The sequence below is a fragment of the Podarcis liolepis genome, assembly GCF_965112155.1.
Source record: "Podarcis liolepis genome assembly, chromosome: 8".
Lineage (NCBI taxonomy): Eukaryota > Metazoa > Chordata > Lepidosauria > Squamata > Lacertidae > Podarcis > Podarcis liolepis.
Window position 1 is genome coordinate 60,194,288 of NC_139560.1, and position 17,377 is coordinate 60,211,664.

Consider the following 17,377-nt stretch of genomic DNA (forward strand, 5'->3'; position numbering starts at 1 on the left):
GTTTGACTCAAATTAGACCGAATATAAATGAGATTACCGCAAATAATAATAATAATAATTTATTGTTTATACCCCGCCCATCTGGCTGGGCTTCCCCAGCCACTCTGGGAGGCTTCCAAAAGAATATTAAAATACTATAATACATCAAACATTAAAAGCTTCCCGAAACAGGGCTGCCTTCAGATGTCTTCTAAAAGCCTGGTAGTTGTTCTCTTTGACATCTGGTGGGAGGGTGTTCCACAGGGAAGGCGCCACTACCGAGAAGGCCCTCTGAGCTGGACCTCAGTGTCCGGGTAGAACGATGGGGGTGGAGACGCTCCTTCTGATATACTGGACCAAGGCCGTTTAGGGCTTTAAAGGTCAGCACCAACACTTTGAAATGTGCTCGGAAACGTACTGGGAGCCAATGTAGGTCTTTCAAGACCGGTGTTATGTGGTCTCTGCTCCCAGTCACCAGTCTAGCTGCCGCGTTCTGGATTAGTTGTAGTTTCCGGGTCACCTTCAAAGGTAGCCCCATGTAGAGCGTATTGCAGTAATCCAAGCGGGAGATAACCAGAGCATGCACCACTCTGGCGAGGCAGTCCGCAGGCAGATAGGGTCTCAGCCTGCGTACCAGATGGAGCTGGTAAACAGCTGCCCTGGACACAGATTTGACCTGTGCCTCCATGGACAGCTGTGAGTCCAAAATGACTCCCAGGCTGCACACCTGGTCCTTCAAGGGCACAGTTACCCCATTCAGGACCAGGGAATCCTCCACACCTGCCCACCTCCTGTCCCCCCAAAACAGTACTTCTGTCTTGTCAGGATTCAACCTCAATCTGTTAGCCGCCATGCAACCTCCAACCGCCTCCAGGCACTCACACAGGACCTTCACTGCCTTCACTGGTTCAGTGGAGGTAGAGCTGGGTATCATCCGCATACTGATGAACACCCAGCCCAAATCCCCTGATGATCTCTCCCAGCGGCTCCATGTAGATGTTGAAAAGCATGGGGGAGAGGACAGAACCCTGAGGCACCCCACAAGTGAGGGCCCAGGGGTCTGAACACTCACCCCCCACCACCACTTTCTGAACACGGCCCAGGAGGAAGGAGCGGAACCACTGTATAACAGTGCCCCCAGCCCCTCAAGACGGTCCAGAAGGATGTTATGGTCGATGGTATCAAACGCCGCTGAGAGATCCAGCAAAACTAGGAAACAGCTCTCACCTTTGTCCCTAGCCCGCCGGAGATCATCAACCAGTGCGACCAAGGCAGTTTCAGTCCCATGATGAGGCCTGAATCCCGACTGGAAGGGATCCAAATGGTCCGCTTCTTCCAGGCGTGCCTGGAGTTGTTCAGCAACCACTCGCTCAATCACCTTGCCCAAGAATGGAAGATTTGAGACTGGGCGATAGTTGGCTATCGTGGCCGCATCTAAAGATGGTTTTTTAAGAAGCGGTTTAATAACCGCCTCTTTCAGCGGGTCTGGGAAGGCTCCCTCACGGAGGGAAGCATTCACCACCCCACAAAGCCCATCGCCCAGTCCTTCCCGGCTAGCTTTTATAAGCCAGGATGGGCAAGGATCAAGGAGACAAGTGGTTGGTTTCACCCGTCCAAGCAGCCTGTCCACATCCTCAGGGGTAACAGATTGGAACTGATCCCACACAACTTGACTAGACAGGACTCTAGCACTCTCCCGCCCCGGCCCTGCTCCTACGGTGGAGTATACCTCTTCTCGAATCTGAGCGACTTTATCTGCAAAAGCAAGCTCACACCTCTCACTGAGTTTGAATATATACTTAAGGTACGTATGTAAGAGGCTCATTTATAATTATATTTTGGGAATGATTAATGTTCGTACATAGCTGCATTGTTTTATACATTCTGAATGCCCCATGATCATATTAAAAAGCAGTTGTGTTCTATGTTATAAATCAAGCACTGCTAGGAGTTGTTTCTTTTTGTTTTCCAATGTATTTCTTATCAATAAGCATGAGCAAATTTTTATTCTGAAAGTGTGGCCTAGAGAAAAAAAGTTTGAGAACCACTGCTCTAGGGTTTCAACAGAGGTCTTTCCAAGTCTTACCTTCTGCTGCTAGAGATTATATCAGGGACCTTTTGCATGCAAAGGATGAGCTCTGCTACTAACTTATGTCCCCATACTTGTGACTCCTATGCAATCTAAATATTTGCTGAAGCATCAAAAGTCATAAATGCTAACACAATGTACTAACACACCAAATGGAAGGCAATGTTTATAGCATTTTGCCAATATTCTTGTGAAAATTGGAAGTTTCATAAAAACCTCCAGTAAAAATGAGAAACATTTGTTCCAATTGCAAATTGTTGTTTTGCTACCATGGTTGTCATTTTAAAATACAAAAAAAAAGGAAAAACACATATTATACAAGTAGGGAAATGTGTATTTTACATTGGAATGCTATTGAATTTTTTAGTATGTTTATCTTACCGGCAAATCCGTGAAAGCAATACCTGTAATCAAGAGATATAAATTAAGATTTGTGCTGCCACAGTCACATAGAAAAATGTATTTTAATCATACAACATACTTAGTGCTCATATAATCTAAGCTGAGCAGCTTAGATCTCAAGAGGACAGGAAATATTACTGGTTAGTTATTCTCATTTTTTAGAATTTACTTAGGTGTACTCTTATGCAGTTAAGAAGCAGGCAGAGTGTACCTATGATAATGCAACATAAAAAGGCAATAAAAACAGGGATGCAGAGTTGGCAAGGGGGTTATCAACTCCTGTTTTACCAGGTAAATAATAGTTTACACAGTTTACAGGAAAACTTGTTAAGAAACCTGTATTGCCAAGGAATGAACTAACATAAAAGTTAACTTTCAGCATCTGTTTTAGGGAGATGGCAACAGTATGTAGCTTACAGTGGTACCTCGCAAGACGAATGCCTCGCAAGATGAAAAATGCGCAAGACGAAAGAGTTTTCCGTTTTTTGAGTCTTTCCGCAAGACGAATTTCCCTATGGGCTTGCTTCGCAAGACGAAACGTCTTGCGAGTTCGTTTCCTTTTTCTTAAAGCCGCTAATAGCTGTGCTTCGCAAGACGAAAAAACCGCAAGACAAAGAGACTCGCGGAACGGATTAATTTCGTCTTGCGAGGCACCACTGTATTTGAGAATTTGTTTTTTACTTTAAAATAACCAGCCCATGGGTTAGAGCTAGATTTCACCTCCACGAGCAAAAGGGATTCTTCTATCCATAAAATGCTTTTGACTCCGGGGAAACACATTGACTTTTGCCAATTTTCCCATCAGCCTCCAGCACAAACTCCCACACTGCTCCACAGAGTATTCCAACCCCCTGGAGCAGACTTCCTGAAGGAGCACAGTGCTGCAAGGGGAAAGGCAAACTGGCAAAAGTTACCTCTCTAACTACTGTCACAGCATAAGTGAAGCCTAGATACAAACAAATGCAAAGCTATTACAGTGGTACCTCTAGTTACGAACATGATCCGTTCCGGGGTGCCGTTTGCACCCCGAAAAGTCCGCAACTAGAGTAGCACTTCCACGCAGAGCGCGATAGAGCGCTTCTGCACATGTGCAAAGCGCACAGAATGCTTCTGCGCATGCACATGCAGGAAAACCCGGAAGTATACACTTCTGGGTTTGCCACATTAGCAAGCCCGAAATGCGCAACATGAACCTAACACAACACAAGGTATGACTGTACCAGATTACCAATATTTTTACAGTTTTCATTATTATATTAATTTTGTTCTATGTTTTGCTGATAAAAACCGTAAGAACTGTGCAAAATGAATTTTGGCTTGGGGAGCAACAGAATAGAAAGAAAATATGATCCTAATTATTGAGATATAGAAAGTCATACGGTAAGTTGCCTCTAGGCTGAATGTTTATTTTAAATTTGATTTTCTTCCACTTTTGAAGTGAGCAATTTTGTATATTAACGTTTGCAAACTTGGAGCTCTTTTGAAACCCCAAAGAGCTACTGACAAGAGCCCTGACAAGTGTCCTCCTAGAACTGAGGAAACAGTATTTGAACTTTCTTTAACGTTTTCTTTCTGTGCTGAGCTCCAACAACAAAGTAATATGTAACATCTTAAATTTGGAAAGAGTGCTATCACCATTTCATTAGGCATCTTGATATACAGTGGTACCTCGCAAGACGAAAAACGCGCAAGACGAAAGAGTTTTCCGTTTGAGTCGTTCCGCAAGATGAATTTCCCTATGGGCTTGCTTCGCAAGACGAAACGTCTTGCGAGTTCTTGCGAGTTTGTTTCCTTTTTCTTAAAGCCGCTAATAGCCACTAAGCCGTTAATAGCCGCTAATAGCCGTGCTTCGCAAGACGAAAAAACCGCAAGACGAAGAGACTCGCAGAACGGATTAATTTTGTCTTGCGAGGCATCACTGTACATTTAATTATCAGTGACTCTTCTTCATACCCAAACTATGTCCGTTCTTTGTGTAGAAACAGGTATTGTTGATAAGGTTTACACAACAGCCGATGACATCACCAGTTGTAAATGTTGGACCGTAGGGTTGTCCAGTTCCAGAGGAACAAAATGAATGTCCATCATCTCCATGGTACCCATATGAATGCTTATCCCAACCTTAAAACAAAACATGTAGCATTTAGCTTTGCAGCACATCAGATGATGCATCTGAAAATAAACACAACTGAATTCAAAAAGGTTAAGCCATAGGCATATGCCTAAAATAAGCATAAGACTATGCATAAACTGGAAACACAGTTTAACCTCAGGGCTGGGGGGCAAGCACAGGAGAAGAGTATTGGAATGCTGGAAGGAAATTCAGATGTAATGCAATATTTATCTTATCAAGCTAAAACTTACTTTACTACTTTAAGAACATGAAATATATGGGTATGTGACTTGGAACATAAAACTGTACTTCAGCATATTTATGAAATTTTAGAGTATAAATGCTTTGCTGTATTAGAAAGACTACAAAGTAGCATTAGAGCTGCAGCAGCAAGCTGCTAAATCCAAAGGCCTCTTATCATAGAACAAGCAATACAAAGAAGCACAGAGATGAGACTTTGGAGTGTTTGGTAGCATATTTGTGAGGCTGGAGGAGAGAATAAGTTTTAAAGCCTGGGGCAGCAATAGGTGATGCAGAGATAGAGGATGAAACCATGAAGTGTCGGGATACTAGATTGGGAGGATGGGGAAAGTGCCTTTCAGTCAGCACCACCTTCAGTAAGCTCATTTAAGCTTAATGGACTTTACCCCTAAGTAGACATATATAGAATTGTACTGGAATGTGGATAGGAGGAGGAAAATAAAAACGGTTTTGAAATGGAACTTGGGGTGAGGAGAAAGATAAACCTTCCCATCACTGCTTATGGAGGGAAATTTAAGAAACTACTTGAGGGTGGGATCAGGTTTGGATAACTTTATTAAGTGATGGATGTGTCAGCTGGAGTATTTTTCTTGCTTGGAGAGCATTTTTACAAAACCCTACACTCACATGTGCGGGCATAACTTACAAAATGCTAGCGACAGGATTTTAAGGTTTTTACAGGTTATCTGGATTAGTATCTAAAAAAGATGTACTGATCAGCATCTCACAGGAATAAAGCAATGTTTTAATACAAAACAATGATTTCTTATCATACCTGGTAGTCTGTTCATATTCACACCTTGAGCAGAGAGCCCAATCCCCATATAACTGTAATATTGAAAAAAAAAAGTTTATCCTTTTTGAATTTCAAATGACCACTTCAAAACAGCAACATTGCAAGAAAATCTATTTGCTACTATTGAATTAAAGAGGTATGGATTGGCATGACAACTTAACAGTCAGTTTCTCATATAGCACAATATATCACACATGCTCTTTTGACAGGTACTACATACACATTTCATTGAGAGGTGTGAAGTTAGATTTGTGGTGTAAGCAATCTGGACTGGCTTCTGTAAACTTGGGCCAATGCAAATGCAGGATGTTTCTATGCATGTGAAAAGAACAATATTGAGAAAAAACTTGCATTTTGGTTACACTGCTTTTGTAACCCAATAGGAGGTGATTTGGTAGATGGGCATGGATTGGCCAAAATGGTCTTTGGACTGGCCAAAGTAGTAGGCTATACTACAAACAGGAAGGGGAAATGGAAAGCTTATTCCTTCTTGTAACTTTTTTGTAGACCCAGTGTGACTCAAACCAACACTAAGAAAAAATTGCACAAAGCCACCTGTTACTTTATTTTTTCAATATCCACAACAGGAACTGATACCTTCAGGAGAAGAAAAGCTGATTAGGGGTCCCCAACATCCCTATCCATCAAGCTCTGATTCCCCACTACTCTGTTAGCTAAACAGGGTTTTCTGCATTTTCCTCAAAGAGCTTGCCTAATGTCTCAGCAAGATCAATACACAAATGAAATGCAGCATGTCAGCATTTCTAAGATAAAGTGTCATCATCAAACATGGACTATTAGCTGGTAAGGCTATAGCTTAAGAGAAAATAAGCTAAGAAAGAAGAGAAAGAGTAAAGGAGCTTCTTCCTAACAAGGGAACATATTCTAACATGAAGAAAACAAGTTATGTAATACCTCTTGGAAGTATAGGGACATTGTGAAATGCAATGAATAGGAGACAATAAAAAGGAGTAAAAATTAAACTACTGAGGTTAAAATCCTACACCTACTTTCTTGTGAGTAAGCCAGACTGAATTCAGTGGGTTTGACTTCTGAGTAAACATGCAGGATTACACAATTACAAGGCATTTTAGGCAAACCTATTACGATTTCTACCAAGCTGTAGAAAACATCAGGAACCTTGGTGAGTGTAGTTCTTCCCAGATCCTAACCCACAGTCTATGATCCACATACTGTTAGCTACGTAAAAACTGGCATGAATCAGACACATCAAGCTCCAATAGCTGATCAAGTATACCTCTAGATACAATCACTATGGCAATTCATGTCTGATTAATCAATTTTCTTCAGATAAATGCAATAAACTATAGGAACATGAAATTCATTTCAGTAATAATTCTACTCTTCAAAATATATCCATATGTTATTCAGCCTCTTAATGCTACTTTGATATACAATGGTACCTTGGTTCTTGAACTTAATCTGTTCCAGGAGTCGGTTTGACTCCCGAAACCGTTCGAAAAACCAAAGCGCGACTTCCAATTGGCTGCAGGAGCTTCCTGCACTCAAGCGGAAACTGCATCGGACATTCGGCTTCTGAAAAACGTTTGCAAACTGTAACACTTACTTCCAGGTTTGCGGTGTTCGGGAACTGATTTGTTCGACAACTAAGCTGTTCAAGAACCAAGGTACCACTGTAGTTCACATATTCCCGTTTCACCATTGACAAATACAGGATGGAAGGTAGCAAACTGACCAGGTATACCCACTGAATCCAGGCTAACCAAAGTTAATGTTTAAGATCCAAGTCCAAAATCCGCATTGCCATACAGTGGTACCTCATGTTACTGACGGGATCCGTCCCAGAGGCCCGCCCATAATGTGAAATGCAACTTGAAGTGCTGCACCTGCGATTTGGCGCTTCTGCGCATGCACGAAGAATGATTTAGCGCTTCTGCGCATGCAGCCAATCCTGGAAGTAACCCATTCCAGTACTTCCAGGTTGCCGCGGGATATACGTGAAAAGACGCAACATGAAGCGGACGCAACACAAGGTATGACTGCACTGACTTTCAGCTTTTCTAGCACTCGCCCATATCTACAAAAGCTGTGAATTATACATAGGTGCTTATTGTGTTATCCATACAGCACTTTACAATCCAAACCTATTGTCACACCCTCAACCACTGTCGTAACCACATTGCAACAGATCCTATCTGTTCACATTTTGCAGATAGGAAGATCTGGAATCGACCATAGTCAGCAGACCCATACTTCAACTTAAAGGTAAAGGTAAAGGGACCCCTGACCATTAGGTTCAGTCGTGACTGACTCTGAGGTTCTGGTGCTCATCTCACTTCATTGGCCGAGGGAGCCGGCGTACAGCTTCCGGGTCATGTGGCCAGCATGACTAAGCCGCTTCTGAGGAACCAGAGCAGCGCATGGAAACGCCGTTTACCTTCCTGCCGGAGCGGGACCTATTTATCTACTTGCACTTTGAGGTGCTTTCGAACTCCTAGGTTGGCAGGAGCAGGGGCCGAGCAATGGGAGCTCACCCTGTCGCGGGGATTCGAACCGCCGACATTCTGATCGGCAAGTCCTAGGCTCTGTGATTTAACCCACAGCGCCACCCGCGTCCCTACTTCAACTTAGGTCTTCCAAAGCCATCTAAAACAGTTACTTCATATTATAGCCTCCACCACAGATGCAAGTTTTGACTCTAACAATGCAAAACATTAAGGTGTTAAAACATTGCAGTATGAATGGCTTTATCGGCATAGAGAGCCTTTTAGTCAGAATAAGTCTTATTCCGAGATTACTTCTTTAGGATTCTCCCAAAGGCAATTACTAATTGAAACTCATTGTTGCCCATGCTGGAATTATCAACAACTTCAGTTCTGCACTCCAGTTATAATATTTCTAAGACTGGTTCTTTAAATCAGGCAGCAATTGAGACTTTTCAACATCAGTGCCCCAGAAAAAGATGCCACCAAAACAATCTGTGAAAGCTATGATCAATTTGTGTCCTAGATATTAACTTTCTGCATGCTAGATAAGCAGGACTGTAGAGTAAGACATATCAATTCCAATCACAGGGATCAGAATTTTCACATTCTACACTGCAGTAAACTATTTAAAACGAGTGGCAACATCTAAATTCACTAAAATATTATCACAGTGAAAGGAAACCCGAAGAATACTATACTCTGCTTACTAACACTCTAAGGAGTGCCCAGGTGCTGTTCCTATGTTCATAAAGGCCAGCAAAGAATACAACTCAAGCAATTCTGGACTCCATCAGACTGTTACAGTAAATACTTATCAATGGAAATGAATTGTCTGCTTAAAATTCAATTGTAACCTTTCATGCCAAAAGTGAATCGAGAATTTGATTTCTCTAGACTATTTGTGGAAACTTGGGTCTGCAACTCTAAAATCAATTACTAGGATTAAATTTTAAACATGTAGAGAGAGCTTGATTAAGTATCTACTACTTTTACCAGATCTGAACAGAAAGTAGAATCTGGACATTTTTCAACATGAACACTAAATTATTGTTTTAGCAGAAATAGATGTATTGTATAAATTAAATTGTTTCTGAAACAAAGGTGAACTCAAACCTTACCCATCTCTTCCTTTGCTGACAATTTTAACTTCAAAATAGTATATTCCACAAGCTGCAGGTATGGGATGAGTAGCTCGAACAGAAGCAGCATCTTTTGGAGTTTTTCCATGGCCTGAAAAATATATTAAAATACACATTTACTACTTCATATAATATAAGAAGTGTGATTGTAAATGAAACAGTTAGGAAATGAAACATTCACTTAACTATTTCCAGACATCCTATTGGCACCTGCCTAGGAATCAATACTAAATCCATTGCAAAACCGATCAAATGACTGGTCCATTTACTAGCCTCTTAGCAGGCTAGTAAAATGTGCAGGTTGGTAAGTTTTGAAGGTTTATTTACAGAGTTCCATTGCTCCAAGTCTGGTCCCACTTGATATGTAGCCTCACATCAGACAATGTCTAGTCCAAATTTCATCATGTTTGATCATACATTTTGCTTAACCACATATCTGCATTATGCAACATGGTTTTTAATAATCTGAGCTGCAATTGTGCACATATGCTGCTTAAATCCCACTGACTTCAACAGGATTTAATCATCCCAGCTGTGCACACAATTGCACTCCTAGTGTATTGATATTGTGACACTTGGTTTCTGCATCGAGGACTTATCAAATTAGAGAATATGAGTTTTAAGTAGCCTTGGCAGAAAAACAGGCATTGGCACCTGCCACCGAGAAAGCGAATTGTTGCATTTCCCAGACCAGTATCTTGACTGATCACTGAATGTATTTGCAGACATAGGAGTTACTTTGATACCTGCGTATCATCTCACTCAGAAATACAGAATCTTAAAAATGAAATTTGGGGTTATTCCCACATCTGCATATACTTTCAAAGGTGAACCTAAGCATCAGCTGTCAAGAGTATTATGAAAAGCTCTGGTAGAATCAGTGTTTTTCTTTAAAAATGTTTAGGAGTACTCTCATTTTCCTACTCATATTGAAATACTGCCCCTCAATGAGGCCAAACTTAAGATTCACAAAATGTTTAAGGATATGCGTACCCCTGCGTACCCCCAGAAAAAAGCACTGGGTAGAATCATAGAACTGTAGAGCTGGAAGGGAACACAAAGGTTATCTAGTCCAACCCCCTGCAATGCAGCAATCTTTTAGCCCAACTTAGGGCTCGAACCCACAACCCTGAGATTAAGGACCTTTTTTTGTCTCCCCACCTCCAGCTACTCTCTGAAGACTGGAGAAGAAATGCTCTTAAGAATACTGCTACCATGGTGTCATTCAGATGTTGTTGGACTACAACTTTCATCAGTCCCAGACCAGGGATTAGAAGTTGCAGCAACATCTAGAGGGCACCACATAGGCAACCCTTGCCCCAGTCTGGAAATGTTTTATTATTTTGATATCTGATTGCAACCCTTCTTCCTTTGCACTAAAGTAACGTATCAGTGAGTGAACTGGAACTTTGTCCGAAGCAAAACATAGAAGACTATTGCCACTAAGTTTTGTATCATCTTTCGCTTTGACATCTGCTATATAAAAATATTCCATCAGCATTGAACATCAAATATTTTTAAATTAGTAGTTCAACAGATATAAATCATTATCTTATCAGCAATGAATTATCTAGTTTCTCCAGAGTTCCTTATTTATTGTGAAGAAAGGGTTAAAAAATACTTATTTTAATATATTATTTGATCAATCAAATAATATTTCAGCATGTCATCCAACAAAGATGCATTTTTGTAGATGTTATTCAGCTGTGTCTCAGCACTTAGAAAATGTTAACACAAACATATTACTGGATTTACAACTTAAAAAACAAACAATCCTATGGATGTTTACTCAGAAGTAGTAACTCCTGCAAAATTCCATGGTACTTACTCTTAGGTAAGTAGGCACAGGATTGCAACTTGAGGGTACAAGCAGACATGCATAGGTTGTGCAAGCCCACTATGAATGGCAATCACTGTACTTAAACACATGTACCTTGTTCTTAGAGCAAACTTGTTATTCTAGTTTGGAGCTAAAGGTAGATTACACAGCACTGATTGGTCAATTCTTGTGGCACATTAGGAAGACCCTATCCTCCATTTATTATGAGTATGGTTGTGAACAGTGCTAATTTGTTGAGTCATGTGACACTTACAAAGCTTCGCCCCCCACCCCTTTGGAGTAGATTAGGTGTAAAACAAACTAAAAGAAAAATAAAACATCAAATGTTTAAGCACATAGCATTGTGGGTACTTTAGAAAACAAAAACAGAGCAGGCAGCCCACACAAGTTACAGCAAAACAATCAGGATTCAGTTCAGGGCCTAGTACATTTATGTATTAAAATGCATTATTGATGTTATTCAGGGTGCAGAAGAAACTTGTCCCCCTGCACCTGTTTCCATATATGTATTTTATTTAGTGTGTATATGTATATATGTATTTTATTTAGTGTGTCTACACTATATTAAGTAGAATGCAATTTTTAAGTAGGGTTTTCATTTTATTTATGAATGTCCCAAAGCTAACTATATTATCAGTTCATTAAGAGTCAATGCTGAGATGGATAGGATTGAACAATCAGCATTTACACTTAAATGATCTGAAAATTAATGTAGGCACCATGAAATATAGAACTCATGCAATTCTAATTGTAACTTCTTGAAAGATGAGCAAACTTCCTCACTACTGTACATTACATAGCTGCACAGGAACAGATTGATAAATTCTTGCACTACTATCCATCCCAGCCATATTCTACATGAAAACCTGGCAACAGAGGTCTCACCCACTGACCAATTTTATACTTTTATGTGATCCTATCTAGAGTTTAGCAAAGAATGCTGTTATAATAGTTTACTTTTAGAAAATTTGTCCTTAAGTTGATATGACTAACCACCAAAGCAATAACTGATTAAGCACTGAACTTTTCAGAAATTTCATTATATGCAAAACTCAAATACCATTTTCTCCTAATCGATATTCTCTAATCTTCTAACACTTGAGTCACTGTGCAAGTTATTTTTCTAAATATTCTAAATGACAGTGGGGCTGCTGCTTGCATGAAGAAACTGCTTTTCTAGTTAGAAATATCACAACCCCACATAATGGAAAAAGAAAAGCATTTCACCATTTTCTTACTTAGGTCCAAGCAAATCAAGTCTTATCAGATACAGGCCCTTGGTTTTCAGCGATGCCTACCTGCCCAGCTAGTCAAAGCATCAAAGACCTTTCGTCCACATTCTCAGTAAACTGAAGGTATTTTTCAATAACAGTAATTACAAAGTGGTCTATGAATAGTAAGTTATGAATCTGTCCCTTTTTCTCCACAGTTGTGGTCACAGCTCACTGTAAGCTCCGAAGAAAGAGAAATATGCTATTTCTGAGCAATGCAGTGCAGTGCAATACTATTTCTGAGCATTGCAGCACAAGAAAAAAAGACACCACTAAATATAGTTTTACATTAAGTCAAGCCATAAGACATAAGTATTCTATACTAAGAAAGTACCACACAAAGTAACACAAAGCAACAACAAAAGTGATAGTTGAGACAACCACAAATTAATCCCTAAATAACCATACCTTAGCAAGCAAAAAAGAAGCTGAAAGCATTACACACATGAACCTAACAGGAAGTTCAAAGTAATGCCTGCAACTTTTTATATACAGTGTTTCCATACAACACAGCACTTCCATATAACTCAGTGCATGGATGCATGAACACACACACACACACACACACACACACACAAAGCAGAACGACACTCATCCTAAGCAGAGGGCTTGGGAAATTTTAGATTCTGGGTTTAGATTCCTTTGTGTTCATCCGTAATTTTACTTCAATTTTAACATTTTATACTCTTCAAAGTCTAACTACACTGAAGGCTTCCCACTACCCTTCTATACTCATCTTATAATCTTACAAGAAGAACCTGCTTTTCATTGCCAACTCTTTAAACAGTTTCATATACAATAGGTATATTTTTTTCTAGATTCACATTAACCAGCCACCTCCTCTATTTAAAATCGTATCTGGGTTTTGTATGCCATTTCCAGAAGCTGCAGGAAAAAACCCAATCTGTTACAAGAAACCCCCACCCTAGTAAAAAATTCAGTTTCTTTTATTTGATAAAGTAATACACCCCACTGTTGCTTGTGAACATAAGGGGGAGAAATCTGTCAAAATATATTTTGGGGCTACTTGTAATGTGATAAACATTTTGAATTCCTGGAAACAAACAATGTTTTTCTAACCTATTTTCCTCACTTTTCCATGCTCAGTAGTTTTACATTTGTTCTTCCAACCTGTATTGACCTTTGCACTTTTGCTAAACAAACACACATTTCTTGCCATAACTGGTTATTTTTAATTGGACACGTCACAGTGACTGACTTGCTTTTCTCCTCCCCTGACCCCAAGCTGTTATTCAACAAGAGAACTGATCGGCTGAGTTTGTTTATCTTCTTCCCCCAAACCAGAAAGCAAAGGATCCTTCGAGTGTCCCTTACACATTTGAGACCAGTGGAGAGAGACAAGCAAGGAGGGAGGGATAAAGCCAGATTGTCTCCACTTGGCTGTCTAAATTCTTCGGAAGACCCAATGAGAGCTATTTCCTGTTGTTCTATTTTTCTACATTTCCCCCTCCCCCATGATGGTTCCTTCTCAAGATGCTTCTGTTCCCCCACTAAGGAAAGGATATGTGAGATTTGGGGAGTGGGGGAGAAGAGCAATGACCTCAAATTAAAGTCCCAAATGTCTTTCTTTACTCACACATATACACCCCACCCTAAGATTATAGGAGTGAAGGTTTGACTAAAAGGTAATCCGAGGCCTAGCTTCCGGAACAGGCCTGATTGCTCAAAGAGGTGGTATTGGGAGAGGGGGGCGTAGAGAAAGAAAAACAGAAAGGATCAAGGAAGGAGTTAACTGGGGAGGGGGGAGAGCAGGTGCCACCAGATCTATCTGTGGGCGAGTTGGGGAGCTTGCAGGACTGGCGTCAGCATTGTCTGCCGGGGATGGCCTCGCCCTCCCTCCGTCCCTCTCACCTTTGTAGTGGACGCGCAGGTTGTTCTGCGAGAGGCCGATGTAACTGAATTTGTCCTTCGGGCTCCAGGAGCGCGGCAGCGGCGTCTCCTGCTCGTCCACGGCCGGGTAGAGCCGCTTGAGGCGCCGCTTGAGCTCCTTCTCCTGCTCGTTCAGGGCCGGGTCGCCGCCGTGAGGGAAGGGCGCCGGGGCGCTGCTGCTGCTGCCGCCGCCGCCGCCGCTCCCGGCAGGCATGGGCCCAGCTGAGGCGGCGGCGGCTGTTGTGGTGGCGGCGATAGCGGGCGGAGGAGGGGGCGGCGGCGGGGCCGAGGTGGCCGGCGGCGGCGGGGGAGGCGGCGGCGGGTGGAGCAGGAGGGCGGCCGAGGCCGGTGAGGGTGTAGGGTTGCCCGGGGCTTGAGGAGCCGTCGCCGGGAGTTGCTGCTGCTGCTGTTGTTGCTGCTGCTGCTGCCCGGACATGCCGGCCTCCTCCTCGTCGGCTGTCCCAAGTGAACTGAGAGGAGGCTTGAAGGAGGTGTAGTAATAATATAAAACGGGAAGAGGAAGCCCCAAACCGGAGTGAGACCCGGGGAAGAAGGAAGAGGCGGCAAAGAGAGGCTCCGCTTCTTCGGCTGAGGGACCCGACTGAGCTCGCGCGAAGGCGAGCAGGGGGGTTGGAAACAGACGGAGCCGATGACGAGCCGGCGCGTGCGTGCAGCGGCTGGCCTCCAGCTCGGGAAGCTGCGCGCGGCGATGTTGACGCGGGGCGCGCGAGAGCTTGGGGGCGGGGGGGGGGCGGGAGAGAGAGAGAGAGAAAGAGTTGGCAGCACCAGGCGCTGTTACTTATTGCGCTGCGGACGCTGCCAGCAACGGCGGTGGTTGTGCGGCAGCCGCCGCCGCAGAACGTCCTCCTCAGTCAGCTGAGCTGCCTGGCGGCGTAGGGAGCCGAGGGGCGGGGCTTCCTTTCTGAAGGAGCTGAGGGCGGGGGTCCAGAGCGCTTCTTTCTGCGCGACGTAAAGCCCTCTTTCCCTCCCTCCAGCCCCGTGTCACCTGTGGAAAAGGGGGCTGGATCCACCACAGACAACTACCTCTTCCTCCCCGCACCCACCCAGTACTTTCCGTTTCCTATAACTCATCAACAGACCAATGGGTGTTTCTTCTCCCTTCCGACGACGAATTTACTAAACAGTATGTAGTTAGCTGCTAATAGCAAGAACTTGCTCACTAACAGCCCATCCTAAACAGGTTTACTCGAAAGAAAAACGAAGGGGGCTTAACTTAATCTCAGCGTTAAATCCCTCCGATGCAAATGGCAGAGTTTTAACCACTTGCCCATTAAAACCAGTAGGGCTGAATATGGACTGGATCGTGTCCAGCGTTTAAATGCACAGCCCTCGTCCATTACTGTATACGGATCTAGCGAGGTTTAACTTCAAAAGAAACGCCAACAAGTGATTCTGCTTCCCCAGCTGGGTGAATCGGGTTGGGTACCATCACACGAACATCTCGATCTGTACAATGCAGTTCAGTCGAAGCGTTGGATTTACGCGCCTGACACCCCGATCCGGTTCATATTTATTTCGAAGCGCTGAAATACGCCTGGTTTGCCTCCACAACACACTTCAATTCAGCTTCCGACCTCCTTTGCCTATGGAGAACTGCGTGGGGTGTTTTACTAAGTCCATCTCTGGACGGTCAGCAGGAAAGCTAGACAGACGGACGGCTCTAGTACAGTACATTGGGAATCTCTTAGAGTGGCTGGGGTAACCCAGTCAGATGGGCGGAATACAAAGAATTTAATAAAAATAATAATAATCTACTGGCAGATTTCTGAGCGACCACCAAGGCTATTCCCACTTATTTAACAAATGCAACAAATTCCCCCTCCCCTAAAAAACCAAAACCAAAACGCAAGGCTACTAAAACAAAGAAAGCTTGGGGGGAAACCAGGAATGGAGTTTTGTGTGGAAGGATTGGGAGCTCAGTCACTGCTGCGGAAAACCAACGTCCTGGCTGAGATGTCTTCTTCTACATCCTGGACCTGACTCCCTCCCATGCCGGCTCCCTTCCTAAGCCACTATTTTGCCTTTTGCTCCAGCTGATGGCTGGGAAGCGGTCTAATAAAAAGAAATAGGTCCCGCAGATGAAAAATCTGCCCACCCCTGCTCTGAGCTCGCCCAATCCCAGCCGGTCATGACCTCCTTGGCTATCCCTTCCTCCAAGCTGCAATTCTCCTTGCGTCGACAGAGACGCTTTTCTTCCGCTTAAGGGTGCCAGAAGGACAATCGAGACGAAGCTCGCACCGTTCCATTGATGCCAATGATGATATACAGTATACACACGTACACTACACATGCAGCTAATGCCTAGTCATTATAATGAAAGAGTGACTCAGCAGAGGAGTCAAGGCCAGCTAGGACTTAGGTCTCAATCAGCGCTGTAGAAATTGCGCGTCCTGCCAAGCACGTTGCATCTACCTCAGCGAATGCAAAACAATGACCTTCTGGCTCGGATGCACCAACAACGGGGGGGACGGGACACTTTATCGTTGGTGGTTTTGGGGAAACCAGAGCAGCAACAGTACCCAAAGCACACGATACAGGCTGCCATTCTCTAAGGCACTCAGCGGAGGGACTTCAATCCAGGACTGGTGGCAGTGGCGTAGCGTGGGTTCTCAGCACCCGGGGCAAGGCAAGTAATTTGCGCCCCCTAACCCGTGGATTTTAGCACTCGAGTCTCTTCCGCGTGCCCCAGATGTTGCGCCAGGTGCAGCAGGCCCCCCTGCACCCCCACGCTACGCCACTGCTCCCACCACAAGTCTTCAGGACAGCCATCCGAAGGCTGGCGCGGGGAGAAGGTCTCTCCGCCCCACTGCCAGGCTTCGGAGCAGCCTTCCGAAGGCTGGCGCGGGGAGAAGGTCTCTCCGCCCCACCGCCAGCCTTCGGAGGAGGTCCGAGGACAGTGGGGTTCCTGCTTCCTCGAGGATGGCCGGCCAAACGCGCCCCCCCAAATGTTGCGCCCGGTGCGGCCGGCACCCCTGGCACCCCCCACGCTACGCCACTGACTGGTGGGGTTCAATTCTAGCATGTATCCAAACTGGCTTCCTTCGTATAATTTCTACCCCATCTTTCCACTCAGTATTGGCCCATAAGCCGCTTTAAGCGGGTCGGGGG

At 43.7% G+C, this 17,377-nt stretch overlaps 1 protein-coding gene across 2 annotated transcripts in view; it reads right to left on the minus strand.

Moving 5' to 3' along the window:
• RANBP9 (RAN binding protein 9) overlaps positions 1–15,195 on the minus strand; it is a 29,982-nt gene extending 14,787 nt beyond the window's left edge. The window contains exons 1-5 of one of the 2 annotated variants that reach the window (XM_083519335.1): positions 14,231–15,195; positions 9,227–9,338; positions 5,620–5,672; positions 4,424–4,591; positions 2,450–2,472 (exon numbers count right to left, since the gene is read on the minus strand). In XM_083519335.1, coding sequence (XP_083375461.1) covers positions 2,450–2,472; positions 4,424–4,591; positions 5,620–5,672; positions 9,227–9,338; positions 14,231–14,684 — 810 coding nt within the window. In that variant the 5' untranslated portion in view covers positions 14,685–15,195. The remainder of the gene's footprint in view (positions 1–2,449; positions 2,473–4,423; positions 4,592–5,619; positions 5,673–9,226; positions 9,339–14,230) is intronic. The other variant, XM_083519336.1, reaches the window with a different exon arrangement.
• Between the last annotated feature and the right edge of the window lie 2,182 nt (positions 15,196–17,377).